The following is a 27,591-nucleotide window of genomic DNA, read 5'->3' on the forward strand; positions in this document are numbered from 1 at the left end:
CAATCTCCCACTTAACATCTGCCTGCCCAGTTCTTTGCCTTCCTTTATGACTCCACCTACCACTTAGCTTCTCTGATTAAATGAATGTTGAATAATTATACTTCTTTCCCCAAAGCACACCTCTTAAATCCCACTTGTCCCTGGGGTTGCCATCCACTAAGGAAGGTCTCTGACTGCCTAACTTTCATTGCGGGAATTCAGTGAGATTGCTAGTTATAAGCACCATACCTCACACATGATACTGTTCAAGGAAGTCCAGCTTTTAATTAATTATGATATATTAATAATAATAAAATAATAATAGCTCTTAGAGGACAAGGACAGTAGATTTAACAATCCAATCTTCAAATAATTAACTGTAACAGGGGTTAATAGATTTTTCTGTCATGCCAAATTTCCCCTCTAGCCCTACCTGAAATCAGCAGATGTCTGTATCCTTAGCTGTGGCTCATTGGATCAGGGTGGACATCTGCTCAGGAGAGCCAGACTATTGGCCAGCTAGTGATCAGTGGGGACCTGTCTGTTAAGACTATGAATTAAGAGCTGGGTACAGTGGCTGATGCCTGGATAACATAGTGAGGCCCCATCTCTACAATCAATAAAAACTTTAAAAATGAGCTAGGTACCTGTAGTCCCAATTACTTAGGGGGCTGAGGTGGAAGGATTACTAGAGCCCAGGAGTTTGAGGCTGCAGTGAGCTGTGATTGTGCCACTGTACTCCAGCCTGAACAATAGAGTAAGACCCTCTATCATAAAAAAAAAAAAAAAATCCAATTGATGTGGCTCCTGGAACTACTCTGTTTCTTGCTACAGCTTTTCTGGAAGACTCCATGAGAGCTATGTCCTTATCATGAAAATCATTTTCCAGAGCTAATTGGAGTAACTGGTGTGGAGCTCACATTCCAACTCTCCTACTTTGTTTTTATTTCAAATTAGTATGAGGGTACAAATTTTTAGGTTACATTGTTTTCAATTCTAAGGTAAAATTTAAGTTGTGGTTGAGTCCTTCACCCAGGGGACATGCTGAACGCCCTCACATTGTGCACATTAGTTGAGATCCCACCAACCACACTCCCTCCTCTCCTCCCCTCCCTTTTTCTTCCCCTCCCCTCCCCTCCCCCTTGCTAGACTACATTTGTGTTTTATCATTTGTGTGGGCATGTAGTTGTTTGTATATTGGTTTCATATTGGTATTGAGTATATTGGATAATTTTTTTCCATTCTTGTGGTACTTTATTAAGAAGAATGTGTTTCAACTCCATCCAGGTAAACATAAAAGATGTAAGGTCTCAAAAATATAGAACGTTTCACGAATTTGCATGTTATTCTTACACAGGGGCCATGCTAATCTTCTCTGTGTTGTTCCAATTTTAGTATATGTGCAGTCAAAGCGAGCACCAACTCTGCTACTTCTATGTGACGTGGAAAAAGTTATTTAACCTCCCTGAGCCTCACTGTCTCCATCCATAAAAGGGACAGTAAAGCTTACCTTATGCTATTGTTCTGACATTAAATGAGGTAGTATACCCTCCTGCTAGCACTTATTGAGGGTATGCCATCTTCCCTTCTTTCCTTTCTCTTCCCTGAGACATTGGGGATGTCCTGATACAGTGCCTATGTCAGCTAGATTATGAGTTCAACTGCATGCAGTGGAGACCTCAAATAATAGTGGCCTAAATGAGGTAGAAATTGCCTTTTTTCTGTTATACAGTCTGGTCTAGGGCTGGTAAGGCTCTGAATCACGATTTCATCCAAGGACCCAGTTCTGCCCTCTCTCCATGGTTACCTTCATCTGCCAGAACCAAATTCCAAACAGAAGGCTGAAAGGAGGAAAGGAGAAAAAAAAGGCCATGTTCTTCTCTTGATGAGCATGACCTGTCACTGCCATTTGCAGGTCACTGATCAGAACTTCGTCCCACTAAATGCAGTGGGAGGTGGGAAATGTAGTCTTTATTCTGTTGACCGTGTTTCCTGTTAAAAAACAGGGATCTGGGATGGCACCCCTGGGTCAAGGAGTAGGGTACCAGCCCCATATACCGGAGAGGGCAGGTTCAAACCCAGCCCCTGCCAAAAACTGCAAAACACACACACACATACACACACACACACACACACACACACACACGGACCTTGAGGACATTGAGGACAACCCAGAATTCTTGCCACCAGTGCCAATGAAACAACCTTCTGACCTGGAGCTGAATGAGTAGTCTCTTTTGGAAGGAAATCTTTGGGTTCCCGGGAAGCTGGGCAGCTACAAACACAGCTCAGCCAGGAAAAAGCTCCCAAAAAAGAATTTATTTGCCCAGGATAGGCAAAATTCACCAGTTTGTGTTTTCCCAGAAGCAAGAGGCCCAACTAACCTCATATAATTTGGTTAAGCAGGGGTAGGAGTGGGGATCTGAAAGTTAGGGTCTCGAGTGTGAACAATTGCTCTGATCAGCACTTAGGCTATGTCCTGGGGAATGTGCTGGATCTCTAAGTGACCTAAAAGGTCAATGATTTCATAAGATTCACACAGCCTTTCCTGATCTACCAACTGAAAGAGGGTCACTCTCTCTGAAACTCCATTATACCTGGAGTTGACATCTGTTGGTTTTCACTATCAGTACTCTTTTCTCTTCTGGTTTTCTCTTGGTAGAACCAGGACTCTTATACATTGCTTTGGTTCAGGCTGGACTGTCCTTGTCCATAGGAGCCAGGGGTTTGGTCCAGGACCCAGTCCTAGATAACGAAAGCACTATTTCCCCATGGCTGTGTTCAAGAGTGGGCACGTGAGTCAGGTTGGTCCAATAAGAGTCTTTAGCTAAAATTATTTAAAAAGTGGTGCTCTTTTTGATATAGTATCAGTAAACTGGTAGATATATGCCTAAAGCTGTTGGTGGCCATCTTTTCAGAGGGAAATGAAGTCACCTTAAAGAAATAATGGAAAGATTTCTGATGGCATCATTTGAACTTTTTTTTTTTTGCAGAGTCTCACTATGTCACCCTAGGTAGAGTGCTGTGGTGTCACAGCTCACAGCAACCTCAAACTCTTGGGCTTAAGCAATTCTCTTGCCTCAGTCTCCCAAGTAGCTGGGACTACATTATTTGAACATCTTGATCAAGCCATTCCTGAAGGCTTAGGCTAGGGTCAGGAGCCAATAGCATCCCTTTTTTGCTTAAGCCAATTGAGACAGGCATTCATTCCTATCACTTTCAATCAAAAGCTCTTGACTAATTTAGTGTGTATGTGTCTCTTCATAATAAGGCTTCTCACTTCGTATCTGAAAGTACAGTTATTTCTGAACACATCTCCTGCTCAACTATGAGATCTTGAAACAGAATTCCTCCTCGGTCCAAGGTCCAATTCAGATATTTGGGGAATGCTTGGTGAATGAATGGATGGATTGACGGGTGGATCAATGGATTGCTGAATAATAGAAATAAGGAAGATAATACATGTCCCGCCTGAATATCAAGCACCCAACTAGCAGCCTCTGCTTCTCTAGGCCTTTCTCAGAATCCTTTCCTCCTCATGTGTTCATTCATTCAGGCAACAGATATTTACTGAGCACTACAATGTGCAAAGCTCTGTACTAGGGAAATATAGGGTAATGGTGAAGGGCTCATGTTCTGGTGTCATATGGACCTGGATTTGAACCCCAGCTCTGCTCCTTACTCTTGCTGTGGCCTTGGAGAAGTTGCTTAACATCTCTGAACTTTGATTTCTGCATCTGTAAAATAAGCATTAACAGCATTTTCTCCATAGGATAGCCATGAGAATAACTGAGAACATGGTGCTATCTCCTAATAATACTTATTATAACTAACATAAACACTTACTGTGTGACCTTTGCAAATGTTAGCTGTTGTTATGCTTTTTGCCTTCTAATTTAACTAGCAAGATAGGCAGGCAGATAGAGAGGTAGATAGACAAATAGGGAGAGAGAGAGAAGAAAGATCAAACAGTAAGAATAACTTAAATCTGTTTTTTTTTCCCTTCTCTCGGATAATTTGTGGAAAATACACTTGTCTACACCAGTGGTTCTCAACCAGGGGTGATTGTGTGCCCCTGAGGACATCTGGCAGTCTGGAGACATTTTTAGTTGTTATGACTACAAGAGTGCTATTGGCATCTAATGGCCAGGGATGTTGCTAATACACAGGACAATCCCCAAAGAAATGTCTGGTCCAAAGCGTGCCAGGGCTGAGAAATACTAGTCTATAATGTGTTGGTATCTCTGAAATCAAGGGCCACAGGCCAACAAACAGTGTCTTTTTTTTTTTTTTGAGACAGAGCCTCAAGCTGTCACCCTGGGTAGAGTGCTATGGCATCACAGCTCACAGCAACCTCCAATTCCTGGGCTCAAGTGATTCTCCTGCCTCAGCCTACCAAGTAGCTGGGACTACAGGCACCCGCCTCAATGCCCGGTTGGTTGCAGCCATTATTGTTGTTTGGCGGGCCTGGGCTGGATTTGAACCTGCCAGCTCAAGTGTATGTGGCTGGCGCCTTCACCTCTTGAGCCACAGGCGCCAAGCCAACATACAATGTCTTAATAGGTGCTTAATGAATGTTTGATAATCACCTGAATGAATGAAAAAATGAATCATTGAATGAATGAATCATGGAGTGAATGATTATCTATTTTACTTGGCTGAGCACCTGGCACAGGGCTGTATTGGAGCAGCTGTTCAGTAATTGATTATTGACAGGTTCCTGTAAATGTCCCACTCAAGGGGCAAGAGCCCATTAGGATTAGAGACGGGAGTAGGGAAGAGGCAAGACTCAGCTTCATCATGCCCTTTCTCAGTCATTTATTCAGCAAATATGAATTGAGTGCCCAGGACTTTTTTAGGGGATGTGGAAGTTAACAAAGTAGACTCAAATCCCTACTCTCACTCTGTCAGAACTTCTATCTAAGGAAGGAGGATGAACAATGTGTACATAAGTCAGCTATGTCATATGTGAGAGGGCGGTGTGTGCTAGGAGGAAAAATCAAGCAGGGAAGGAAGGTAAGGCATGTTTGGGTTTAAACTTTTCTTTCTTTCTTTCTTTTTTTTTTTTTTTGGAGACAGTCTCACTTCTTCACCCTGGGTAGAGTGCTGTGGCATCATAGCTCACAGCAGCCTCAAACTTTTGGGCTCAAATGATCCTCTTGCCTCAGCTTCCCAAGTAGCTAGGACTATAGGCACCCACAACAATGTCCAACTATTTTTTTTTTTTTTTTAGAGACAGGGTCTTGCTCTTGCTCAGCCACCTACCTCAGCCTCCCAAAGTGCTAGGTTATAGGTATGAGCCACTGCTCCCGGCCTGGGATTAAACTTTTCTCTTTTTTTTCTTTTTTGCAGTTTTTGGCCAGAGCTGGGTTTGAACCCGCCACCTCTGGCATATGGGGCTGGTGCCCTACTCCTTTGAGCCACAGGTGCCGCCGGGATTAAACTTTTCAATTGAGGTGAAATTCATTTCACATGAAATTAATTCCTTTAACGTGAACAATTTAGTGATGTTTAGTACATTCACAATGCTTTGCAACCACCTCTAAATCCAGAGCATTTCCATCGCCTCAAAAAAAAACGCCATGCCTATTAAGTAGTCACTCTCCATTCCCTCCACAGCCCCTGGTAACCACCTCTTTCTTGTGTATTGTGGACTTGTGTATTGTGGATATTTCATATGAATAGAACCAGACACTATGTGGCCTTTTTGTGACCAACTTCTTTCACTCAGAATAATGTTTTCAGGGCTGACCCACATTGTTGCATACACCATTCTTTTTTTTTTTTTTTTTTTGAGACAGAGTCTCTCTATGTTGCCCTGGGTAGAGTGCTGTGGCATCACAGCTCACAACAACCTCAAACTCTTGGGCTTAAGCGATTCTCTTGCCTCAGCCTCCCAAGTAGCTGGGACTACAGGTCCCCACCACAACGCCCTGCTATTTTTGTTGTTGTGCTTGTCAATGTTGTTTTAGCTGGTGGGCCGGGTTTGAACCCACCAGCCTCTGTGTTTGTGGTGGGCGCCGTAACTGCTGTGTTAGGGGCGCCAAGCATATACACCATTCTTTTTTATGGTTGAATTGTATGGATATGCTACATTTTGTTACTCTCTTCATTCGTGTAGGGACATTTGGGTTGTTTCTACCTTTGGCTATTATGAATAGTGCTGCTATGAACATTTGGGTTGTAAGTATTTGTCTGAGTTCCTGTTTTCAGTTCTTTTTTTTTTTTCACTATGAAAATGCTTTAATGGTGATGTCTGTAAAGCATATGATGTTGAGACAGAAAGGACAGCAAGGGCACACACAGTGAAACGTGGCTATCAGGGAACAGGTTGTGAGTGAATAAAGAGTTCACACCAATTCCACGCTTTACCCCCTTGCAGGGGCTAGCTCTATGCCACCTCCTCCTCAGCTTCCTCCTCAAACTCGCCCTCCTCCTCAGCTGTAGCATCCTGGTACTGCTGGTACTCAGACACCAGGTCATTCATGTTGCTCTCAGCCTCAGTGAACTCCATCTCGTCCATGCCCTCGCCAGTGTACCAGTGCAGGAAGGCCTTGCGCTGGAACATGGCTGTGAATTGCTCTGAGATGCGCTTGAACAGCTCCTGGATGGCTGTGCTGTTGCCAATGGAGGTGGCAGACATTTTTAAACCCCAGGGTGGGATGTCACAGACAGCCGTTTTCACATTGTTGGGGATCCACTCAACAAAATAGCTGCTGTTCTTGTTTTGGACATTAAGCATTTGCTCATCCACCTCCTTCACGGACATGCGGCCCCTGAACACGGCAGCCACTGTTAGGTAGAGGCCATGGCAGAGGTCGCAAGCGGCCATCATGTTCTTGGTGTCAAACATCTGTTGGGTGAGCTCAGGTACCATCAGATCCCGGTATTGCTGGCTGCCCGGGCTGATCAGTGGGGCAAAACCAGGCATGAAGAAATGCAGGCAGGGAAAAGGGACCATGTTAACAGCCAGCTTCCGTAGGTCAGCATTGAGCTGTCCTGGGAAGTGCAGGCAAGTGGTAACCCCACTCATGGTGGCAGACACCAGGTGGTTCAGGTCACCATATGTGGGCATAGTCAACTTTAGGGTTCTGAAGCAGATGTCATAGAGGGCTTCGTTATCAATGCAATAGGTCTTGTCTGTGTTTTCTACAAGCTGATGGACTGAGAGGGTGGCATTGTAGGGTTCAACCACCGTGTCCGACACCTTGGGTGAGGGCACCACACTGAACGTGTTCATGATTCTGTCTGGGTACTCCTCCCGGATCTTACTGATGAGAAGGGTGCCCATCCCAGATCCAGTACCCCCACCCAGGGAATGGGTCAACTGGAAGCCCTGCAGGCAGTCACAGCTCTCAGCCTCTTTCCTCACAACATCCAGCACTGAGTCCACCAGCTCGGCGCCTTCTGTGTAGTGCCCCTTGGCCCAGTTGTTTCCGGCACCACTCTGACCAAAGATGAAGTTGTCCGGCCTGAAGATCTGCCCGAAGGGGCCGGAGCGCACTGAGTCCATAGTGCCAGGCTCTAGATCCACGAGCACGGCACGGGGCACGTACTTGCCACCCGTGGCTTCGTTGTAGTACACGTTGATGCGCTCCAGCTGCAAGTCGCTGTCCGCATGGTAAGTGCCGGTAGAGTCGATGCCATGCTCATCGCTGATCACCTCCCAGAACTTGACGCCGATCTGGTTGCCGCACTGCCCGGCCTGCAGGTGCACGATCTCCCTCATGGCGGCGGCAGGCAGGGAAGTAAGAAGGCTGCAGGAAGAGGCAAGAGCAGAGGAGCAGGAGCGCAGAATGCTCCCTGTTTTCAGTTCTTTAAGGCAAAAACTTGAGAGAGTGGAGCTGCTGGGTCATATGGTAATTCTATGTTTAACTTTTTGAGGAATGGCCAAACTCTCTTCCACAGGACCTGCACCATTGAACATTACTGTCATGGTGTACAAGGTTCCAATTTCTCTATATCCTTCTCAACACTTGTGGTTTTCTGTTTTTTAAATAATAGTCATCGTAGTGGGATGAAGTAGTATCTTATGTGGTTTTGATGTGCATTTCCTTAATGCACACCATTAGGTACTGAGCATCTTTTCTTGTGCTCATTGACCATTTCTGTATCTCCTTAGAGAAATGTCGAGTCAAATCCTTTGCTCACTTTTGAATTGGGTTGTCTTTTGTCATTTAGTTGTAAGTGTGGGTGTTGAACTTTTAAATAGGGTGGTCAGAAAAGCCCTCCCTAAGATGATAACTTACTTTTTTTTTTTTTTGAGAGTCTCACTTTGTTGCCCTCAGTAGAGTGCTACAGCATCACAGCCCACAGCGACCTCAAACTTGGGCTCAAGTGATTCTCTTGCCTCAGCCTCCCAAGTAGCTGGGACTACAGGGGCCCACCACAATACCAGCTATTTTTAGAGATGAGATCTTGCTCTTGCTCAGGCTGGTCTCAAACTCCTGAGCTCAAGCAATCCACCAGCCTCAGCCTCCAAGAGTTCTAGGATTACAGGCTTGAGCCACCACACCTAGCCCCTATTTATTTATTTATTTTTGAGACAAAGTCTCACTATGTGGCCCTCTGTAGAGTGTGGTAGTGTCACAGCTCACAGCAACCTCAATCTCTTGGGCTTAAGTGATTCTCTTGCTTCAGCCTCCCAAGTAGCTGGGACCACAGGTGCCCACCATAACACCTAGCTATTTTTTTGTTGTAGTTGTCATTGTTGTTTGGCAGGCCCAGGCCAGGTTTGAACCTGCCACCTCCGATGTATGTGGCTGGTGCCCTAGCCACTGAGCTACAGGCGCCAAGCCCCTATTTATGTTTTAAAAGCATATTTACTTAGGTTTTGGCACCAAGCAAGGAGATTCAAGTCTGAATTCCAGTTTTCACCAAGTGAAATTGGTGAAATGGGGCAAATTTCTTAACCTCTTTGAATTCAGTTTTCTCATCTATGCCTCAACATTGTGGACAATTCAAGATCACACATGTGTCAATGGGAGGATTACCAGAGATAATGTTGTGAATGTCACCAGCACATGGCGGGTAGGTGCTCAAATGATCTTCCCTCCACTATTGCTTCATCATGAGATTGCCCAGCACATACCATTTTGGGCAATGGAAAAACACAGAATTATTTTAAATCAATCTGCAACTCAACTTGCCATGATGTTTTGCTTTGTTTTTTTTTTTTTTGTTTGTTTGTTTTTTGGTGGCAAATAAATGTAGAGTTTTGAGTCTCAAGAGAGTATTCATATCCTGACTGGCTTTTGGACCTCTGGCAAGTGTCTTAACCTCTGTGAGGTTTTGTTTCCTGGCCCACTTTACAAAGTAGTTGTAAGGCTCCAAGATAATTTTTGTAAAGCACTAGCACCCAAGAGGACTTTGCACCTTATAGAGCAACAGGCAGTGACCCTGGAATAAAGAAAAGAACAAGAAGCCCAAGCAGTTTGAGTGGCAAGAGAAGAGCAGGAAAAGAAACTCCAATCAAGTTGTTTAAGAGGAAAGCCTGGGAAAGGCTGGTGACAGTGAATCCATAACTGATGTGTTTCCAGCCCTCTCTAAAAATAGCAAGGAATCAGGAATCACATACTCAAGACTTTGTCCATGCCCTTGAGTAAATCCCTTCCCCTCTCTGCACCTCAGTTTCCCAGAAACCCCTTTTCTGAAATTATCTGTGGTACCGCTAAGTACCAGCAGAGGGCAGTGATGTACCAACATTTACTATGGAGCCTGCATTGCTATTGTCTGACCCCTGGTAAGAAAATTGTTAAATCATGGTGGCCTATGCCACTCTTTTTCAAAGAGCATTATTTTAACCTCAGTGCATCGTCAGAACAAGGTTTTGCAACAATGTGCAGATGAAGAAGTAGATCCTTAGAAGCATAAGAAACAAGGCTACCTATAAACAATCAACTGATAATTTTGGTTGCATCACATTCTATTTTTTTTTTTTTAACAGTCTTACTCTGTTGCCTGGAGTAGAGTGCAGTGGCATCATCATAGCTCAGTGCAATCTCAAATTCTGAGCTCAAGTGATCCTCCTGCCTCAGCCTCCCAAGTAGCTGAAACTACAGGTGCCTGCTAATTTTTCTAATTTTTTTGTAGAGATGGGGTCTTGCTCTTGCTCAGGATGGTCTTGAACTCTCAAACTCCTGAGCTGAAGCTATCCTCCCCCCTTAGCCTTCCAAAGATCTAGGGTTACAGGTGTGAGCAACTGTGCCCAGCCACATCCTACATTTAGACTATTTGAATGGCATGAACACGTTGCTGTATGGCTGGAGCATAGCATTGATAATCCATTAACTGCTTTATGGTTCATGAAGCACTTTCTTATCCTCAATATCAAACAATTCTTCTCTTATTCTCTCAATTTTACAGATGAGCAAATTGAGGCTTCTAGAGTTTGTATCATTTGCCTTAGTATTTTCTTTCTTTTTTTTTTTTTGAGAAAGTGTCTCACTATGTCACCCTCAGTAGGGTGCCATGGCGTCACAGCTCACAGCAACCTCAAAATTTGAGCTTAAGCAATTCTCTCACTTCAGCCTCCCAAGTAGCTGGAACTACAGGCACCAGCCTCAATGCCTGGCTCTTCTTTTTTTGCCGTTGTCATTGTTGTTTAGCTGGCCCAGGCCGGGTTCAAACCCACAGCCCTTTGTGTATATGGCGGTGCCATAACCACTGTGCTACGGGTGCCAAGCCAGGCTTAGCTTTTTCTTTCTTTCTTTTTTTTTTTGAGACAGAGCCTCAGGCTGTCGCCCTGGGTAGAGTGCTGTGGCATCACAGCTCACAGCAACCTCCAGCTCCTGGGCTTAAGTGATTGTCTTGCCTCCACCTCCCAAGTAGTTGGGACTACAGGTGCCCCCACACACACAACACCTGGCTATTTTTTGGTTGTAGTTGTCATTGTTCTTTGGCAGGCTGGGGCTGGATTTGAACCCGCCAGCTCTGGTGTATGTGGCTGGTGCCTTATCCGCTTGAGCTACAGGTGCTGAGCCAACATTTTCTTAATAAGCTCCATCTCAGAGGCTGTTTGATGGACTCCTAGAAATACTAGCTTAAAAACCACAGAACTTGGTGTTTTGCAGCAGTTTTGATGTGATGACATGTAGTGAGTTCTAGTACAAATGTTGCTCCTTGTTTTGGAAAAGGAATTAATCCCCTTCCCTGTCTTAGCATGTGTACCAGTTATTAGCAATTCCCTAGGGAATTGGAATAGCTTAAGATCAAGAGTGGTTCTTAAAAGGGACCATCAAATGAAATGCCTGTCCCCAACTCCAAATTCTGATATGCACATGCCCAGTCACCCAGATAATAGCTGTTTTTTGGTGACCTTAAAAAAAAAATCAGTGTATGCAATGTCTTCAATAGATGCCTGAGTTGCATAAGATGTAACGGAAAAGTGCAACTCAAATAACTTTAACACTTAAACAAAGGACAATTTTTTTTTTTTTTTGAGACAGAGCCTCAAGCTGTCACCCTGGGTAGAGTGTTGTGATGTCATAGCTTACACCAACCTCCAACTCTTGGGCTTAAGCGATTCTCTTACCTCAGCCTCCCAAGTAGCTGGGACTACAGGCACCCACCACAACGCCCGGCTATTTTTGGTTGTAGTTGTCCTTGTTGTTTGGCAGACCCGGGCTGAATTCGAACCTGCCAGCTCTGGTGTATATGGCTGGCACCTTAGCCAGTTGAGCTACAAGTGCCAAGCCAACAAAGGATGATTATACTTTCCATAACAAGTAATCTGCAAATTGACTAATACCACAACTCGATATCAACAGATTCTTTCTACTTTTTCACCTTTCTTGTGATGCCCTTGAGTGAGTTCCTCTCATAGTTGTCGGATGGCATCTGCATTCCCAGACATCACATCCAAGTAAGGCTGAGGATGAGGAAACACTGTCTTCCTTTAATAAAAGGAACTACCCTCCCCAACCTGTTTGCTCTTACATTTCATTTCATAAATGGGCTACAAGGCCCTGCCTGAACCAATCACTAGTCAAGGGAATGAGATTGACATGAAGGCTTATGACATGAAGGTTGAGAACCAGGGACAATTTTGTCCTGGGAGGGAAGGACATTTGCTTATGTATGGTCACATTTTTGGTTGTCTCAACTGGGGTGAATGTGCTATTGCCGTCTACGGAGAAGAGGCCAGGGATGCTGCTAAACATCTTACAGGGTACAGGACAACCTCAAGGACAAAGAGGGTCTAAAATGTTGGTTTGAGAATCCCTGTTATAGACTGATTCTCTAGTGGAGCCTGCTCTCATGCAGGTGTTGGGGTCGGATCTGCCTTCAAGAAGTGTGTAGTCATAAGAAGAAAGGAAGACACTCCACAAAATAGGGGTTCAGGCTCAGTGCCTGTAGCTCAGTGGCTAGGATGCCAGCCACATACACTGGAGCTGGATAGAACCCAGCCCGGGCTGGCCAAACAACAATGACAACTACAACCGAAAAATAGCCGGGCATTGTGGCAGGCACCTGTAGTCCCACCTACCTGGGAGGCTGAGGCAAGAGAATTGCCTGAGGCCAGGAGTTTGAGGTTGCTGTGAGCTGTGACACCATAGCACTCTACCTAGGGTGACATAGTCAGACTCTGTCTTAAAAAAAAAAAAGTGTTCAGAGAATTTGAAAAAGAAAAGGGGGGTGGCTTTTGGGAAGGGAATGAACAGCCTCTATTATAAGCTCTGATGCTAGTAAGTGAGCTCCCAGTGAGCTCTTGTCCTGCCACTGGGAGTTAGGGGGACAGAACAGAACCAACACTTGGCCCTTACCCTCACATTGTTTTTGAGTTGCTGCTTCAACCAGACTTGCCTTACTTCCTTTCTTACTATTATCATTTGTATTTTTTCCTCATGGTAGAAACTACAGAAAGAAATAAAGAAGCCAGCCAGAATCACCTATAACCCTACCACTCAAAGACAGCTGTCATTAACATTTTTTGTTTACTTTCTTCCAACCTTGACACTTATTGTAATCCACACAAATTATTTCCTCATTCTTTCACTGAGTCCACAGCTACAGAGCTGAGTGCTGGTGTGTGAGTTTCAGATTCTCATTGCACTAGAGGTTCCCAGAAGAACAATGCATTATAGCCTAGAGCAGTTGAGTTCAGGAAGGCTGGACAGGGGCCTTGAAGTCAATTTGAATGGAGAAAGAGGGAATAAAGATGGCCTTCCAAAGAGAGGATGGGCATGCTCCATGAAGATTCTAGGTTTAGTTGATATCTGGTTTTTGGCCTTCTCCAACCTTCATATCCCCTTCTGATAATAGTACCCAACTTTCCTTCAGAGTAGCCCTTTACTCCTGTTTAGACGTAAGCTAATCCCACCCACAGGTTCCAGGTGGTCCCATGACCCAGGTCTGGTCACTTTCTCTGGTCAGTGATTGGTTTTCAGGTGGGCACAAGATTAAATCAGGCAAATCAAGACCAATGAGACTCAATTCCATCTGTTGGGACTGTCTGGAAGGGCAAATCTCTTTCCATTGGGTTGTCTGCTGTCAGCAATAGAGGGGCTGCTTTGAAATAAAGCCATCACAGTAAAGAGTAGAGCTGAGGGATGGAGGAGGAGTGACAGAGCCCTGAGGGACAACCTTGGAACTCCTCCATCCAGTTGGGATTGAAGTCCATGGCTCCTCCTTTCTAGTTACATGAACTAATCAATTGACTCTTTGGGTTTAAGCCAATTTTGGTTTCTTTTCTGTCTTTTGCAACTGAAAGTGCTAGGATACTTTGTCACCTAGAGTAATGGAAAAAGTATTAGACTTAGAAGGACATTGCTTTGCAGCGAACCGACTTCATCCTTGGGTAAATCACTTACTACATCTCTCCAAGACAATTCTCTAAAGTAGGGAGAACAGTATGTACCGCTTGGGTGGCTGGGAGAAGTAAATGGCTTCCTGTAGCTAACAGCATTTTGTGAACCTGAAGGGAAATAAAAATGTGAGGGATCCTTATAAAATGGCAGGGATAGTTTTAAGGAAGAAATTTCAAAAGGGCTTAAGAGGATGACAAGCTCAGAGGCAAAGTCTAATGCTGCAGAAACTAGGCAGTGAGAAGTGAATGAAATGGGGGCAGATATGTAAAAAGGTCATGGGCCTTCTGTCTACTCTTTCCTTTCCTCTTTGATAAATAAATATGTGAGATAAAGAACAATTACTGTAAGAACAATGATAGTACAAACATGATGAGAGTTGTCACGGGACACTGGCTTTGAGATCAGAGACAATAGAGAATGGTAGGGACTGTGGGAAACTATACGGTACATGCCACCTTGTAAGCAGGCAGTCTCTCACTCTAGCCAACGTATGCCACACAGTATTGCAAGATTTTTTAATTTTTCAGGGCAGCCCAGAGATCCAGATTTTTTATGTGAAATACTTCAATTTTTAAATATTGGATTTTTCTTTCTTTTTTTTTTTTAATACTCTGTGAATCAAGTACAACTTATCTAATTTTGTCCATACAAAATGGACTAGTTTGTGGGGATACTAGTTTGTGGTCCCTTGTGTAAGTGCAGATTTCTTTTCTTTTAATTATTTTTGAGACAAAAGTCTCACTCTGTTGTCCAGGCTAGAGTGCCATGGACTGTCAGCCTAGTTCACAGCAAACTGAAACTCCTGGGCTCAAGCGATCTTCCAGCCTCAGCCTCCCAAGTAATAGGGACTACAGGCACCTGCCACAACATCCTGCTAATTTTTCTATTTTTAGTAGAGACAGGGTCTCTCTCTTGCTCAGGCCGGTCTCGAACTCCTAAGCTCAATTGATCCTCCCACCTCAGCCTCTCAGAGTGCTAGGATTACAGGTGTGATCCATCATTCCCAGCTAGAGATGACTTTTAGTTGGAAGGATGAGAGGGCGGCAGAGCAGACCCTCCATGACAAAGAATTATCCAGCCTAAAATGTCCATAGAGCTAAGGTTGAAAAACCTGTATTAAATGGAAATGATAATAGTAGTTAAAGAGCTGTTAGAAAGTGCAAAGTAAATTATTATTAATTATAGAAAGTTATCAAATGGATACAAGTTAACAAACAGTAGCTATCATCATCACCATCTTTCTAGCCTCTAGCTCAGTGCATGAGGCATAACTGATCCCCAGTGTGTGTTGAATGAATGAATGAGAAATGAAGGATTATTAACTTACTAACTACTAATTTATGTGCTCTGGAGAGATACTGGAAACTCTTGCGAAACAGGCCCGGTCTTTTCCTTTTTATTTGAAACGAGGAATTTTATTCGTCAAAGAAATGACTTTAAAGAATTGGGACCTCTGCCAAGCCACAGAGTCAGGGGCCTGAGTCAAAGTCACAGAGAGGTTAGGATGAACATCTTGCTCGGCTTAGGCAAAAAAGGAATACGGGCCAGGCTTTGTGCGAACTTGCTGTGAAACAAGAGCTGTTTTCAGGGCCCAGGAACACGCTCTGTCCCATGTTTAATTTCTTCCATCTGTCTGGTATCTGACCTCTGCTGCCCTCTAAGCCATTGCCACATATTGTCTGTGCATGTTCCCATATAAGGTGATGTCTCCCTCTCTCTCTTCCTCTCTCTCTCTCTCTTCCTCTCTTCACCTCTCCTTCTCTTTCTCTGGATGGCAGCAGCCAGCGCTGACTTCCCCCACCCTGTTCCCCCACTCTTTGCCTTCCCTGGCAGACTCTGCTGCCAGGATGGATGGCTGGAGAGCGGGAAGGGGCAGGGGGCTGCCAAAGAATGTGGCAGGTTTATTTTTGTTCGGGTTGCATTCTTTGCCTGGCCTGCAGGCCCCAGCCACTTGGGGATGTCACATGCCGATAAGACAGTGGGGATGACTGACTGAGATCTGTGGCTCGAATCTATAACACCCCCGGTGTGAGCCATCGTCACTGAGTGGGGGGCCCAGGGTTGTGGGAGGCAGGGATTCTGAGGTCATGGGACTCACCTATTCCCATTGCCCTGTGTCTGACTCCCAGAAAGACAAGTTTGATCCTTCAGAGAAGCAATTGAAGGAATTGAGATCCATGACCACCTAGACCCATCTTTGGGAAAAACCGAACATCTACAGCAGAGTGGATAAAAGCCAGGGATCAGGGTGGTGCCTGTGGCTCAAAGGGGTAGGGCACCAGCCCCATATACCAGAGGTGATGGGTTCAAACCCAGCCCTGGCCAAAAACCACAAAAAAAAAAAAAAAAAAAAGCCAGGGATCAGGGTGAAATTATTAGCTGTGTGACCTTTGGCAAGTTGCCTGACCTCTCTGACTATCAGTTTGCTTTTCTGTCAAAATAGTATCAATGAATCTATTGCGTACTATCCTGGTATCATAGTGAAAATGAACTCTGTAAGGGCAGGTACTCTGGTCTATTTTGTTCCCTTTGTTTCTCCAGCACCTCAAATAGCATGGCACATGGTGATGCTCATATATGTATTGAGTGAATTAAATGAAATAATGCTTTTAAGTGCTCCACACCCAAGAAATGATGGCTGATTCAACAACATACTCAAAGACAATAAGTATTTATTAAGCACCCATTAAATGCCTGGTTCTGAGGATACTGCAGCAAATAAGACAGACAAAGTGCTTGCCCTCAGGGAACTTATGTTCTAGTGGGATAGAAATATAGTACAGGAAGCTCAGTAAGTACTAAGTGCTAAAAAGAAATTTTTTTAGGATATGGAAGAAGTGTGTTTTTCCAGTTGTGACTCACACAACAAGAAATATGTTTATCGTGTGATCACCATGGGGTCACAGTGATGTCTGCCAACAATTTTTCCCATTCCTGGAATGCATATGTTGCTCTCTGGAGGAAAGGAGGAGGCTGATCCCCCTTCCCTTGAATCTGAGTGGGTCTTGTGACTTGCTTTGACTACAAGAATGAAGTAGAAACAACTTTATGCCTGTCCCGGGCCTCAGCTTTAAGAGGATTGGCTGCTTCCACTTTTCTGTTCTTGGTAACCAGCACCATAAGAGGAAGCTCAGGTCAGACGGCTGAATGGTGAGAGAACAAGTGAAGGAGAAATGGAAGCCAGCACTAAAGTACCAAACAGAAGGGAACCCATTTTGGATGTTCTAGCCCCAGATGAGCACCCAGCTGAATTCACCCACAAGAGTGAATGAGCAGAAGAACTGCCCAGCTGAGTCCAGCTAACCCACAGATATGTGGGAACAAATTGTTGTAAGTCAATAAATTTGTAGTGGTTTGTTAGGAAACAAAAAATTTCTTCTTTTTTTTTGTAGAGACAGGGTCTCACTTTATTGCTCTCAGTAGAGTGCCATGGCGTCACAGCTCACAGCAACCTCCAACTCCTGGGCTTAGGTGATTCTCTTGTCTCAGCCTCCCGAGTAGCTGAGACTATAGGCACCCACCACAACGCCCAGTTATTTTTTGTTGCAGTTTGGCCGGGGCTGGATTTGAACCTGCCACCCTCAGAATATGGGGTCAGCTCCCTCCCCACTGAGCCACAGGTGCCGCCCAACAAAAAATATTTTTGATGCATTAATATTACTCTTATTCTTGTATGATATTGTCTGTTATAGTCCATTTCAACATTTTTATTTATGTATTTTTGAGACAGGGTCTCGATCTGTCACCCAAGTGGAATTTAGTGGCATCTTCATACCCCATTGCAACCTCAAATTCCTGAGCTCAAGCAATCCTCCTGCCTCACCCTCCTGAGTCGCTAAGGCTACTGGCACGCCATTATGCCCCATTCATTTTAAAACGTTTTTTGTAGAGATAGGGTCTCACTATGTTGCTTAGGCTGGTTTCAAACTCCTGGCCACAAACTCCCACTTCAACCTCACAAAGTGCTAGGATTACAGGCATAAGCCACTGTACCTAGCCCATTTCAATGTTTAAAATGTTAATCAAGACCCACTAAATTGATGTCATTACCCTCTAAAAGGCTATGACCAACAGCCTGAAAAACACAGTGATGGAGAGTGATTGGGGGGCTGGTTACTTTGAGGAAGAGGATCAGAAAAGGCCTTGCTGAGAAAGAAACATTTGAGCTGAGACCTGAATGAAGAGAAGAAACCAGGCTCATGCAGATCTGGCGAAAGCCAGGCAGAAGAAACAGCAGAGCCAAGGTCTTGAGGCTGAGAGCCAAGAAAGAAGGAAAGACTGTGGTGAAATTAGGTCCGTGTCTCAAGGCACATGGGACTTCAGCTGCAAGCACGCAAAGACTGCTTGAAAGACTTGGGTTAGACTGCTGATCACCCAAGGCCCTGACTACTGGTTTTTTTTTTTGTTTGTTTGTTTAAGTTAAAGTGAGATCCACATAAGACAAAACCAGTCATTTCAAAGGGAATGATTCAGTGGTATTTAGTACACTGAAAATATGGGCAACCACCACCTCTATTTCCAGAACATTTTCATCACCCCAATAGGAAATTCTGTACCCATGAAGCACTTGCTTTGCATTTTCCCCTCCTCCCAGCCCCTGGCAATCACCAATCTGCATTCTGTCTCTATTGGACTTTCCTGTTCTAGCTATTTCTTACAAATGGAATCCTGGCTTCCATATAATAGCTGGCCTTTTGTGCCTTGCTTCTTTTCACCCAGCATCATGTTTTCAAGGTTCATCCATATGTCAGTCATTCATTTCTCTTTACAGATGAATAATATTCGTCTGTGTGTTTCTACCACAATTTGTTTATCCAATCATCCATCTGCCCATCATTTTGATTCTATAATTCCATTTATAGCAATATCATAGACGTTGATTTGACGTCAGCAGCCCAGGAGGATGAGAAAAGTTCTTGGCAACATGAAGGATAAAGCTGGTTTGTGCCCTGCTGCTCCTTTCCCCTCCCACCAACCTTTTCCTGCATGATTCTGAGCTTCCCGGTGGCCCAAAATGCAGCTCCACTGCCGGTTACCCTTAAATACTCCCCCTGAATTCTATAAATACACCAAACATTCAGCTGGGAAAAAAAGAACTTAAAAGGCATCTGAAATGAAAACACACTTCTCCCCCACCCCCATCATCAGCTAAGTGTTTTCTCTCCATCTTCCCCCTCTTCCACGGTAAATGCTTAGATTTTGAACAATCAGCCCTACCTGGGTAAGAAAAGAGGTTCCTTGGCAAAGTCCTTGTAGGCAGAAAAAGGCAGACACCATGTTAATACTTGATCTCCCATGCAGAAAATCCCTTTGCCTCCCATCCCTGCAGCCTGACTTATGGTATTGAGTCAGTTTAGTGGGTTGGTGAAAATGGCTGTGGAGTCAGGTAGACTTATGTCTGAATCTTGGCTAAGCCACCTGCTAGCTATGTGATGTTAGGCCCTCCATGAACTCTCCAGGCCTCAATTTTGTTAGGCCTGCAGAAAAAAACAGGAAAAAAAAACATGGGGAAAAAAAAAAGTCTGTCTTTGCAGACTGTGAAGATTAAGTGAGATGATGTGGGTGCAAGAAGAGTGCTGAAATGAGATTAGGCCTAACTTCATGTAATGCCTATAATTTCAGCTATAAGAGATTGAGGGCAGCTTAGATGATGTGGGGGGGTGGATCAGTTGACTTCGCAGAGGTCCTCAAACTTTTTAAACACAGGACCAGTTCACTGTTCCTCAGACTGTTGGAGGGCCAGACTATAGTTTAAAAAAAAACTATGCACAAATTCCTATGCACGCTGCACATATCTTATTTTGAAGTAAAAAAACAAAATGGGAACAAATATAATCACACCACCTCATGTGGCCCGTGGGCCATAGTTTGAGGACCCCTGTCCCAAGGCCTCTCTGCCCATCACTTTGATTATATAATCCAGACCATAAAGAATCAATCTATCATTCCTGAAGGGTAGTATTATGAAAAGAAAGAGCAATCAGCCTCTCCAGATTGCCACCCACCACCATCTTCCCCGTTCTTTGTCCAGGGAGGCAGATCTGTATGGATGACCTCAAGGGAGCTCCCTTCCCCTTTGGGTTCCTGTTGGGTTTAGCCAGGGGTGGGGTAGGCAGGAAGCGATCAGAGAATGTGAAGAGCGTGGTCAGGACAAGTTGCACCCAAAGGCTCCTGTTAAGTGGCCCTCTCCATATGGCTACTCTGTTGTGCTTTTGGTACTCGTTCTCTTCACTTACTGCTTCAGGCTCAGGGACAGCCCCTGTCTTCATTGCTGGTCCCTTGTTGACTTCCCTAAACTCTGCCTATACCTTTATAAATTGAGCATTATTGGCCAGACACGGTGGCTCACGCCCGTAATCCTGGCATTGTGGGAGGCTGAGGCAGAATTGCTTGAGCCCAGGTGTTGGAGGTTACAGTGAGCTGTGATTGCACCACTGCACTCCAGCCTGGGTGACAGAGAGAGACACTATCTCTAAATTAAATCAATAGTCAGTCCTTTATTAAGTTCTCCTTAATTTATCAGAGTGTGCCATGTTTACCCTGCCAGGATGCTGACTAATACAGAGGTTATCAAATTTAGTCCACAACTCAGATTTGCAAGAGGAAGGACATTATTACTTTTATTTTATTTTTGTTCTACCTCCTGAATCTAGGAGACATTATTTTATAATCAACTGAAATCCAACTCTGAGCTTCCATTCTGCTAGTTTGGAGAGAAATGTAATCCTATTCTGATCATTCCTCTGCCACCCCCCATCCCTGGGGATGCAGCGACAAAGCTTTAGGGCACCTCCTGCAGTCTTCTGTCAAGGGACCACCCTAGTGACCAGTTGGTCACCCACCCTTTCAGGTTGCAGATCCTTTCAGGTCCAATGGCACTGATGCTTCCATGTCAAACCTGGTATAAGGAAGGCTTTTGGCCAGACTGGAAGCCACTGGATCCTGGCGGGGCCTCCTCACGGTATTTCTCTCTTCTCAGAAGCTGCTCTGGGCTTATCAACCTGTGAGCCTTTCCCACTCTTCTTAATATCTCTCTTTTCTTTTACTTCTTTTACTTACCAAGGTAAAAGAAAAGAGAGATATATTGCCCTCTCTATTTCCCTGTTGTACAATCTCCCTCAAAGATTTTAGGTCTCTACAGGCCTACAGCTTCTGTAGGAAGTACAGCTTCTGACTTTCAACCTGCAAATTTAGTCCACAACTCAGATTTGCCAGAGGAAGGACATTATTACTTTTATTTTATTTTTGTTCTACCTCCTGAATCTAGGAGATTTCTTTCCAGGAAACAATGCAAATTGTTTTAAAAGAAGGGGAAACAGAAGGAGTACACACAAAAATCAATATTTGAATAAATTCTGACATATAACATGATTTAGCAAAGTTCATGACATACAGTAAGCACTTGGGAAGTGATCACATGATCATTATTTCAGCCTAGTGAGAATGTTAGGTGAATCCTGTATTTCAATCCATACCAATAACCAAGGAGTTAATGTGAATTGCATATTATTGTAGTTATTCTATGTTGTCCATTCATTTCATCAGTGATTTCTAGACTTCATGAACCACAGCATATTTGCAGATAGAAGACCCGTTTTTACAAAAAGCCTATTTGATAAAAATGTAGTACTAGCCGTGCATTTACTAAGACCTGTGGACTCTCATCCATTTAATTGAGTGTTTCACATATTATTTATCTTTTTACCTTTTAAGAAAGCACATTCTGCTCCTAAACATACCCACAAGATTAAACTGCCAGAACAGAGGCAATTTAGGATATCTGCCCAAGTCAATTCAGGTTTCCATTCAAATTTAATTTCTTTCATCTCCAAGTAACCTAGATGGTGAAGGCATTAAATGACAATTAATAGATAACAGAATAACCCACTTCCAAATTCGTTCCTATGTCTGGGTCATTTTTCCTGGTTTTAGAAGAATGAGATAAAGCGGGCAGCCTGCAGAGTAGCCCCAGATGGGATAGCATCTTGAATCCTGGCATTCACTGAATACTCATGCAGAATCCAGAAATATCTCATGGTCAGGATGAAAGGTCTAAATTTAATACCAAAAACAGAAAATTGGCTTGGCTTCGCTGGACTCTGCACAGAAAAGTTCTTCTTGTTTGGAAGCTCTGAAATGAGAAGGCACTGGGCACATTACGTTCATGGCATCCTTAGATTTTTGCGGTGATCTAGAGGGTCTGCTGTTATCCCAAGATTGCCTTTGGCATATGATGGAAGTCTGCGCTGAAGAAAATTTGCTGGAAAGAAATCAGGGAGAAGGTTCTCAGCACTACAGATACTCCTCACATGATAAGTACAGGCTCATTTTTTCCCCTTTCGGGTTTTCTTACACAGATTTTAAGATTTAATAGCCTTCCCTGATCACCTGTGTGTGGCATCTGTTATTTTTTGCATAGCATCTCTACCTCAGGCAGTAGAATCCAGCCCTTCCTTTTGAGGCGTCATCCTCACCCAGTCTATTCCTATGGCCACCAGAGGCAGAGTGGATGATTCAAGACTGGTCTGTCACACTTCTGACTGATGAGAGTTGGACCCTAGGAATTTGCTGAAATTATTGGAGAATCAGTTCTACTTTTACAGAAGTTGCTAGGCTGGCAGAATATAAGCTTGCTGCTACCAGCAGCCTCTTCAGAGAAAAATAGGAATTAGAGACAGAGATAGATAGAGAAAGAATATCAAGATGACATAATTAAACTCCTAGATTAAGCCATACCTGACAATAATAATATCCTTGAAATTCACAATTTCATGAAATAATAACCCCTCTCCTATATTTTTTCATTTTGCACTAAACTCATTCTTGAAAAACACTTTACCAGGAGTAATTTTTTCTTTTCTTTCTTTCTTTCTTTTTTTTTTTTTTTTTGCTTTATTGCATAGGGTACAGTGCAGTGGCTGCAGATCACTGCAACCTTGAACACCTGGGCTCAAGTGATCCTCTTGCCTCTGCCTCCCAAATAGCTGGGCTTGCTGGTGCATGCTACCACATTCAGCTAATTTTTTGTAGAGACAAGTTCTCACTATATCACTCAGGTTGATCTCAAATACCTGGCCACAAGCAATTCTCCTGCCTCATCCTCCCAAAGTGCTGGGATTACAGGCATGAACCACCATGTCCAGCCTAGGAGTAAATTTTTTTTTTCCTTTCTAAATAACCAGAGCAGAGGTTCATGACTGTGGATAGTCCCTATAGTTTCTACACAATTAAATAAGTAGATTGGAAAGGGAAACTTCCAGTCTCCCTCACCTCCTCCATGGCTCTCTTTACTCTCTCCTCCACTGGAAAATGGTGAACATTTGAAGCTCATTCCATGTAAGCAGCATCTTCATATCAGAAGGCTTCTGGTAGAAACAGATTGGAAAAGTCTGTGCTTTGGGAGCAAGGGACTAGTAGGTTTCAATACCAGGTTCGTTATATTACAACCAAAAACTACTAAAGAACCCATATCTTGCATCCTGTAATTTATAACCACAGGAACCCAATAAATCACAAGTGAAGAAGAATTAAAAGGAAGAAACACTGTGAGAATGCATGTGCCTCCCCCTACATTTGACCCTCATGTATTCTATTGACCCAATTGAGCCAACAGAATCTTTAACCATAAGAAGCTGGAGATATATACACAAATGTTCATAGCAGCATTATTCATAATAGCCAAAAAGTAGAAACAACTCAAATGTCCATTAACAGATAAACAAAATATGGCCTATTTATACAATGGAATATTATTTGGTCACATAAAGGAAGTAGTGATACATGCTACAATGTGAACTTTGAAAACATTATGCCAAGTGAAAGACACCAGCCACAAAAGGCATCATATTGTATGTTTCCATTTATATAAAATGTCTAGAAGAGACAAATCCATAAATATGGAAATACAGAATATATAGATATTCATGGTTGCCCAGGGCTGTGGGGTGGGGAGCCTTTCATTGCAAACTGGGGGGTGACAGCTGAGGAGTACAGGGTTTCTTTTGGGGGTAGTAAAAATGTTCTGGGATTAGATAGTGGCAATGATTGCATAGCTTTGTAAATATGCTAATAGCCATTGAATTGTACACTTTAAAAGAATGAATTGTATGTATGTGAATTATATGTCAATAAAGCCATTTTAAAGAGAGTGTAGGGTAGGAATTGGAAGCTTCCACAAAGGCTATTACATATGGCTGGAACTTCCCCCCATTAAAAATGTCAAATGTGGGGCGGCTCCTGTGGCTCAGTGGGTAGGGTGCTGGCCCCATATGCCGAGGGTGGAGGGTTCAAACCCGGCCCTGGCCAAACTGCAAAAAAAACAGCCGGGCGTTGTGGCAGGCGCCTGTAGTCCCAGCTACTTGGGAGGCTGAGGCAAGAGAATTGCCTAAACCCTGGAGTTGGAGGTTGCTGTGAGCTGAGATGCCATAGCACTCTACCGAGGGCGATAAAGTGAGACTCTGTCTCTACCAAGGGCAATAAAGCGAGACTCTGTCTCTACAAAAAAAAAAAAAAAAATGTCAAATGTGGGCCAGGTGCAGTGTGGTTCACACCTGTAATCCTAGCACTTAGGGAGGCTGAGGTAAGAAGTTTGACTGAGGTCAGGAGTTCAACACCAGTTTGGCAATAGCAAGACCCTGTCTCTATATAAAGTAAAAAACAGAACAAGAAAACAAACAAAAAAATTGTTTCTATTTTTAAAAATGTCAAATATAGTTTAGCCAAAAGGCATACTTGGGGGCTTATTAGAAGATAAAACATAGCACCTCAGAGAACAGAAGGGTTCACAGGGTGAATTGACTCCAATGTAATCAGCAATACCTCTAGTGTTGTGAAACTGTTGCTGAGAATTTCCTCTTAGACCCCTCAAAGCATACACCTAAGATTTTATCTTAAATGTATCAGGGAATGGTAGCAAACTGTCCTTTAGCCTGTTTGTATGCTATAGACAGGCAGTGACCCAATATACTGCAGTTCTCTCTTTTTTGCTTCAAGTTGGAACGTTAGCTTCTATACAGATCCCAGGAAGCATGCCGACTGGCTTCCAATTCTTCTCTATGTTCCAGAGCAACCATATAAAGCATAAAATCCATTCAAGTTTGAGTGACCCATGGCATCTTCCTCTCCAAGTAAGCTTGGGACCCTTCATCTGGGACCTGTGGTCTTTGAGTCTTTTCATTTTATTTCACTTTTTTGCAGTTTTATGACCAGGGCTGGGTTTGAACCCGCCACCTCCAGCATATGGGGCTGGTGCCCTACTCCTTTGAGCCACAGGCGCAGCCCAGTCTTTGAGTCTTTTCAATAGCATTTATCTCAGTTGTATTGCTGTTGTCCACTTACCTCTCATCCGGCACTGAACTGTTAGCTATACAAGGGCAGGGGCTAGGTAAGCCCAGTCTTCCATTGCATTCTCAACGGCCACCACAAGCCCATAGGAAATGCCTAATATGTAATTTCTTGTTTTCTGTTGTTGTAAATCTGATGTTAAATCTATAGTTGGTTTCTCCTAAGATGTTTGAGCGGGCAACTAAATTTTCAGGGTATGAGGTTATTTGATTTTTTTCTTTTTCAGTCTAATAGGTGTGGGTTCAAAATACCATTTATGAACTAATGTCTCCTCCAAACCAGCTAGTGCAATTCCAACAGACTTTGAACCTCATCTAAACCTTGTGATCTGGGCACAAAGATCTCCCTGCCTACCCCCTAGGATGTGAACTCTTTTAATAGACTACAAGAAGGGCTTAATTTACGTATGCATGTGCCTAAAATTGAGCCTCCCAGAACCCAGAGGAACCTTCCCGCATTTACTTTTTCTTTTTCTTTTCGGGCCCTCAGCGTATTAAAAAATTACGGGATATTAAAAATAATTACCAGTACAGGCAATGCGACCCAATAATGTGAGATAGAAGCTGAAATTTCTATGATGAACGTGCCTTCTCTTAATCCTGCCAAAGGCTCTCCACAATTGTTTCTATGTATAACATAATTTGGAAATACTTATGTCAAAAACCTAAATTTGAAGCCCAGGCTAAATGCTTCCTCAGTCCAATCCTCCCCACCCCACCACCCCCGGCACCAGTCCTGTCTCAAAGAAATCAGCACCCATGTTTGGTAAATGATGAATGAATCAAACAGCACAAGCATTTAGCATAGATTAATCTTGGAGAGCGTACTTTGTAAACGGAGAGTTGCAGAACATTCAAGAAGGTTATTGCCCAGCGTTTAAGTCGGGGAAACAAAACAGAAGCTCTTGTCTGTCCGCAGTGGCTCAGAACCCGCAAACCCTCTATAGCTGCACTTGGACTCGGTACTGGACCGCCCTTCCCCACCCGAAGCCCCATCCCCAGGGCGCGCGCCCGGGGGTACCCGCGGAAACACGCCCGGCCTCGCCGGAAGTGACGCCACGCCACGGCCTAGCAACCGTTGCCAAGGAGCTCGTCTCTAGGAGCCCAGTAGAACTCGGGTGCCTCCAAGGGGGTGGGGAAGTGGTTTCGGGAGGAGAATTTGAGGTAACCTCGCCAACTCGCGGTCGGAAACTCCCCCGAACCCTGAACTAGGAGACAACTCCCGCCTTCTTTCTGTCCTGGGGCAGCATCTTGCAAGTGGAGGGGTCGTATCGGGGAAGCCTCCAAATCGGGGTTCTGGCCACTGTTGGGCCTTGTCGGGATCCATGCTGCTCACCAGCGAGATGAACGGTCATAGGAGCCACCGCGAGGGACATGGGCGGGGGGTTCCTTGTCCCCTCTCCCAAGCCGGGGGTTGAGGGACACTTTATGGGACTCCCAGGAGGCTGCGGGTCAGCGCTGAAGCCAGCCTGGGACCAGGGCAGCGCGATTTCTGTCCCAAATTGTGCCAGATAAAACGCACGTCCTGGTTTTAATTCTTCCCTCATCCCTTCCTGTTCTTATGTGGGTGAGTGCTGGTGAATTGGCGATTTTGCGCTGCAAGAGGGAGAGTAATTGCTTTTGCTAATTTTAGAGCACAGAGCCCACTGGGCACAACCTACCTGTTCAGTACATCCTTGTGCTTAACGAGTGACCATTTGACAGCTGGTGGGCAACCAGGAGGGAAAACCCTTCTAGTTTCTTTTCCCTTCCTGGTAACGTTTACTGGTTTATCCATATTTTTGATTTGGTCTGGGATTTTTGAAAGGGAAAAAAGAATAGACCTGTAGATGATTTCTAAATCATTTAAAATGAAATATATATGTGTATGAAGTTTATGACGTGGTGTTTTGCTTAAAATACTTACAGCAGTGGAAAGCTTGCACATCCAATGTGGATTTTTAAAAAAACTTATGTAAAGGTTTTCCTTTTATAGCTTAAAGGAAGCCTCATTTATAAATCACACTCCTTGTACTTTTTGTCCTCTTTCGACTTATTCTTAGCAATAATTATTTACTCATAACTTACCATTACCTTTATAATGCTAATAATTATCATGATAATATTTTTACATTTTGGTGTTTTCTGAATATCCATCTCCACCAACCCAATTGAAAAAAAAAACATTTCAGAGCAAGATGCTTGCTGGCCAAGTCTTAAATAAAATGGCATTTATCCATTTCTTTTTCTTTAGCAATTTATTCTTTAATTCATTTTTTAATTGCTAAAATTCAAGCAGTTTTACCTTGGTAAAGCCGTCTCAGCAATTAAGAAATTAAATACTCAGCTCAGCCCTTATATCTCAGCGAATTGGGCGGCCACATACATCCGGGCTGGTGGGTGTGAACCCAGCGCGGGCCTGCTAAACAGCAAGGACAACTGCAACAACAAAATAGGCGTTGTGGCAGGTGCCTATAGTCCCA

General features: G+C 43.9%; 2 protein-coding genes and 1 non-coding gene across 8 annotated transcripts in view; 1 reads left to right on the forward strand and 2 right to left on the reverse strand.

Moving 5' to 3' along the window:
• Nucleotides 1-1,291: 1,291 nt before the first annotated feature.
• Nucleotides 1,292-1,398, reverse strand: LOC128585120 (U6 spliceosomal RNA). The gene has a single exon (XR_008379866.1). It is a non-coding gene; the product is annotated as a U6 spliceosomal RNA (small nuclear RNA).
• A 4,972-nt stretch (nucleotides 1,399-6,370) lies between these two features.
• Nucleotides 6,371-7,746, reverse strand: LOC128583211 (tubulin beta-4B chain-like). Its single transcript, XM_053587261.1, has one exon. The coding sequence runs from the start codon at nucleotides 7,706-7,708 to the stop codon at nucleotides 6,371-6,373; it is 1,338 nt and encodes a 445-aa protein (XP_053443236.1). The 5' UTR covers nucleotides 7,709-7,746.
• Nucleotides 7,747-26,187: 18,441 nt separating this feature from the next.
• IFT81 (intraflagellar transport 81) overlaps nucleotides 26,188-27,591 on the forward strand; it is a 142,135-nt gene continuing 140,731 nt past the window's right edge. For 3 of the 6 annotated variants that reach the window (XR_008379424.1, XM_053587252.1, XM_053587254.1), the window contains exon 1: nucleotides 26,207-26,293. The gene's annotated coding sequence lies outside the window, so the exon portion shown is untranslated. Of the gene's footprint in view, nucleotides 26,697-27,591 lie in introns of all 6 variants that reach the window. The other 3 variants (XM_053587250.1, XM_053587253.1, XM_053587251.1) reach the window with 2 other exon arrangements.

The sequence above is a fragment of the Nycticebus coucang genome, chromosome 4, assembly GCF_027406575.1.
Source record: "Nycticebus coucang isolate mNycCou1 chromosome 4, mNycCou1.pri, whole genome shotgun sequence".
NCBI lineage: Eukaryota > Metazoa > Chordata > Mammalia > Primates > Lorisidae > Nycticebus > Nycticebus coucang.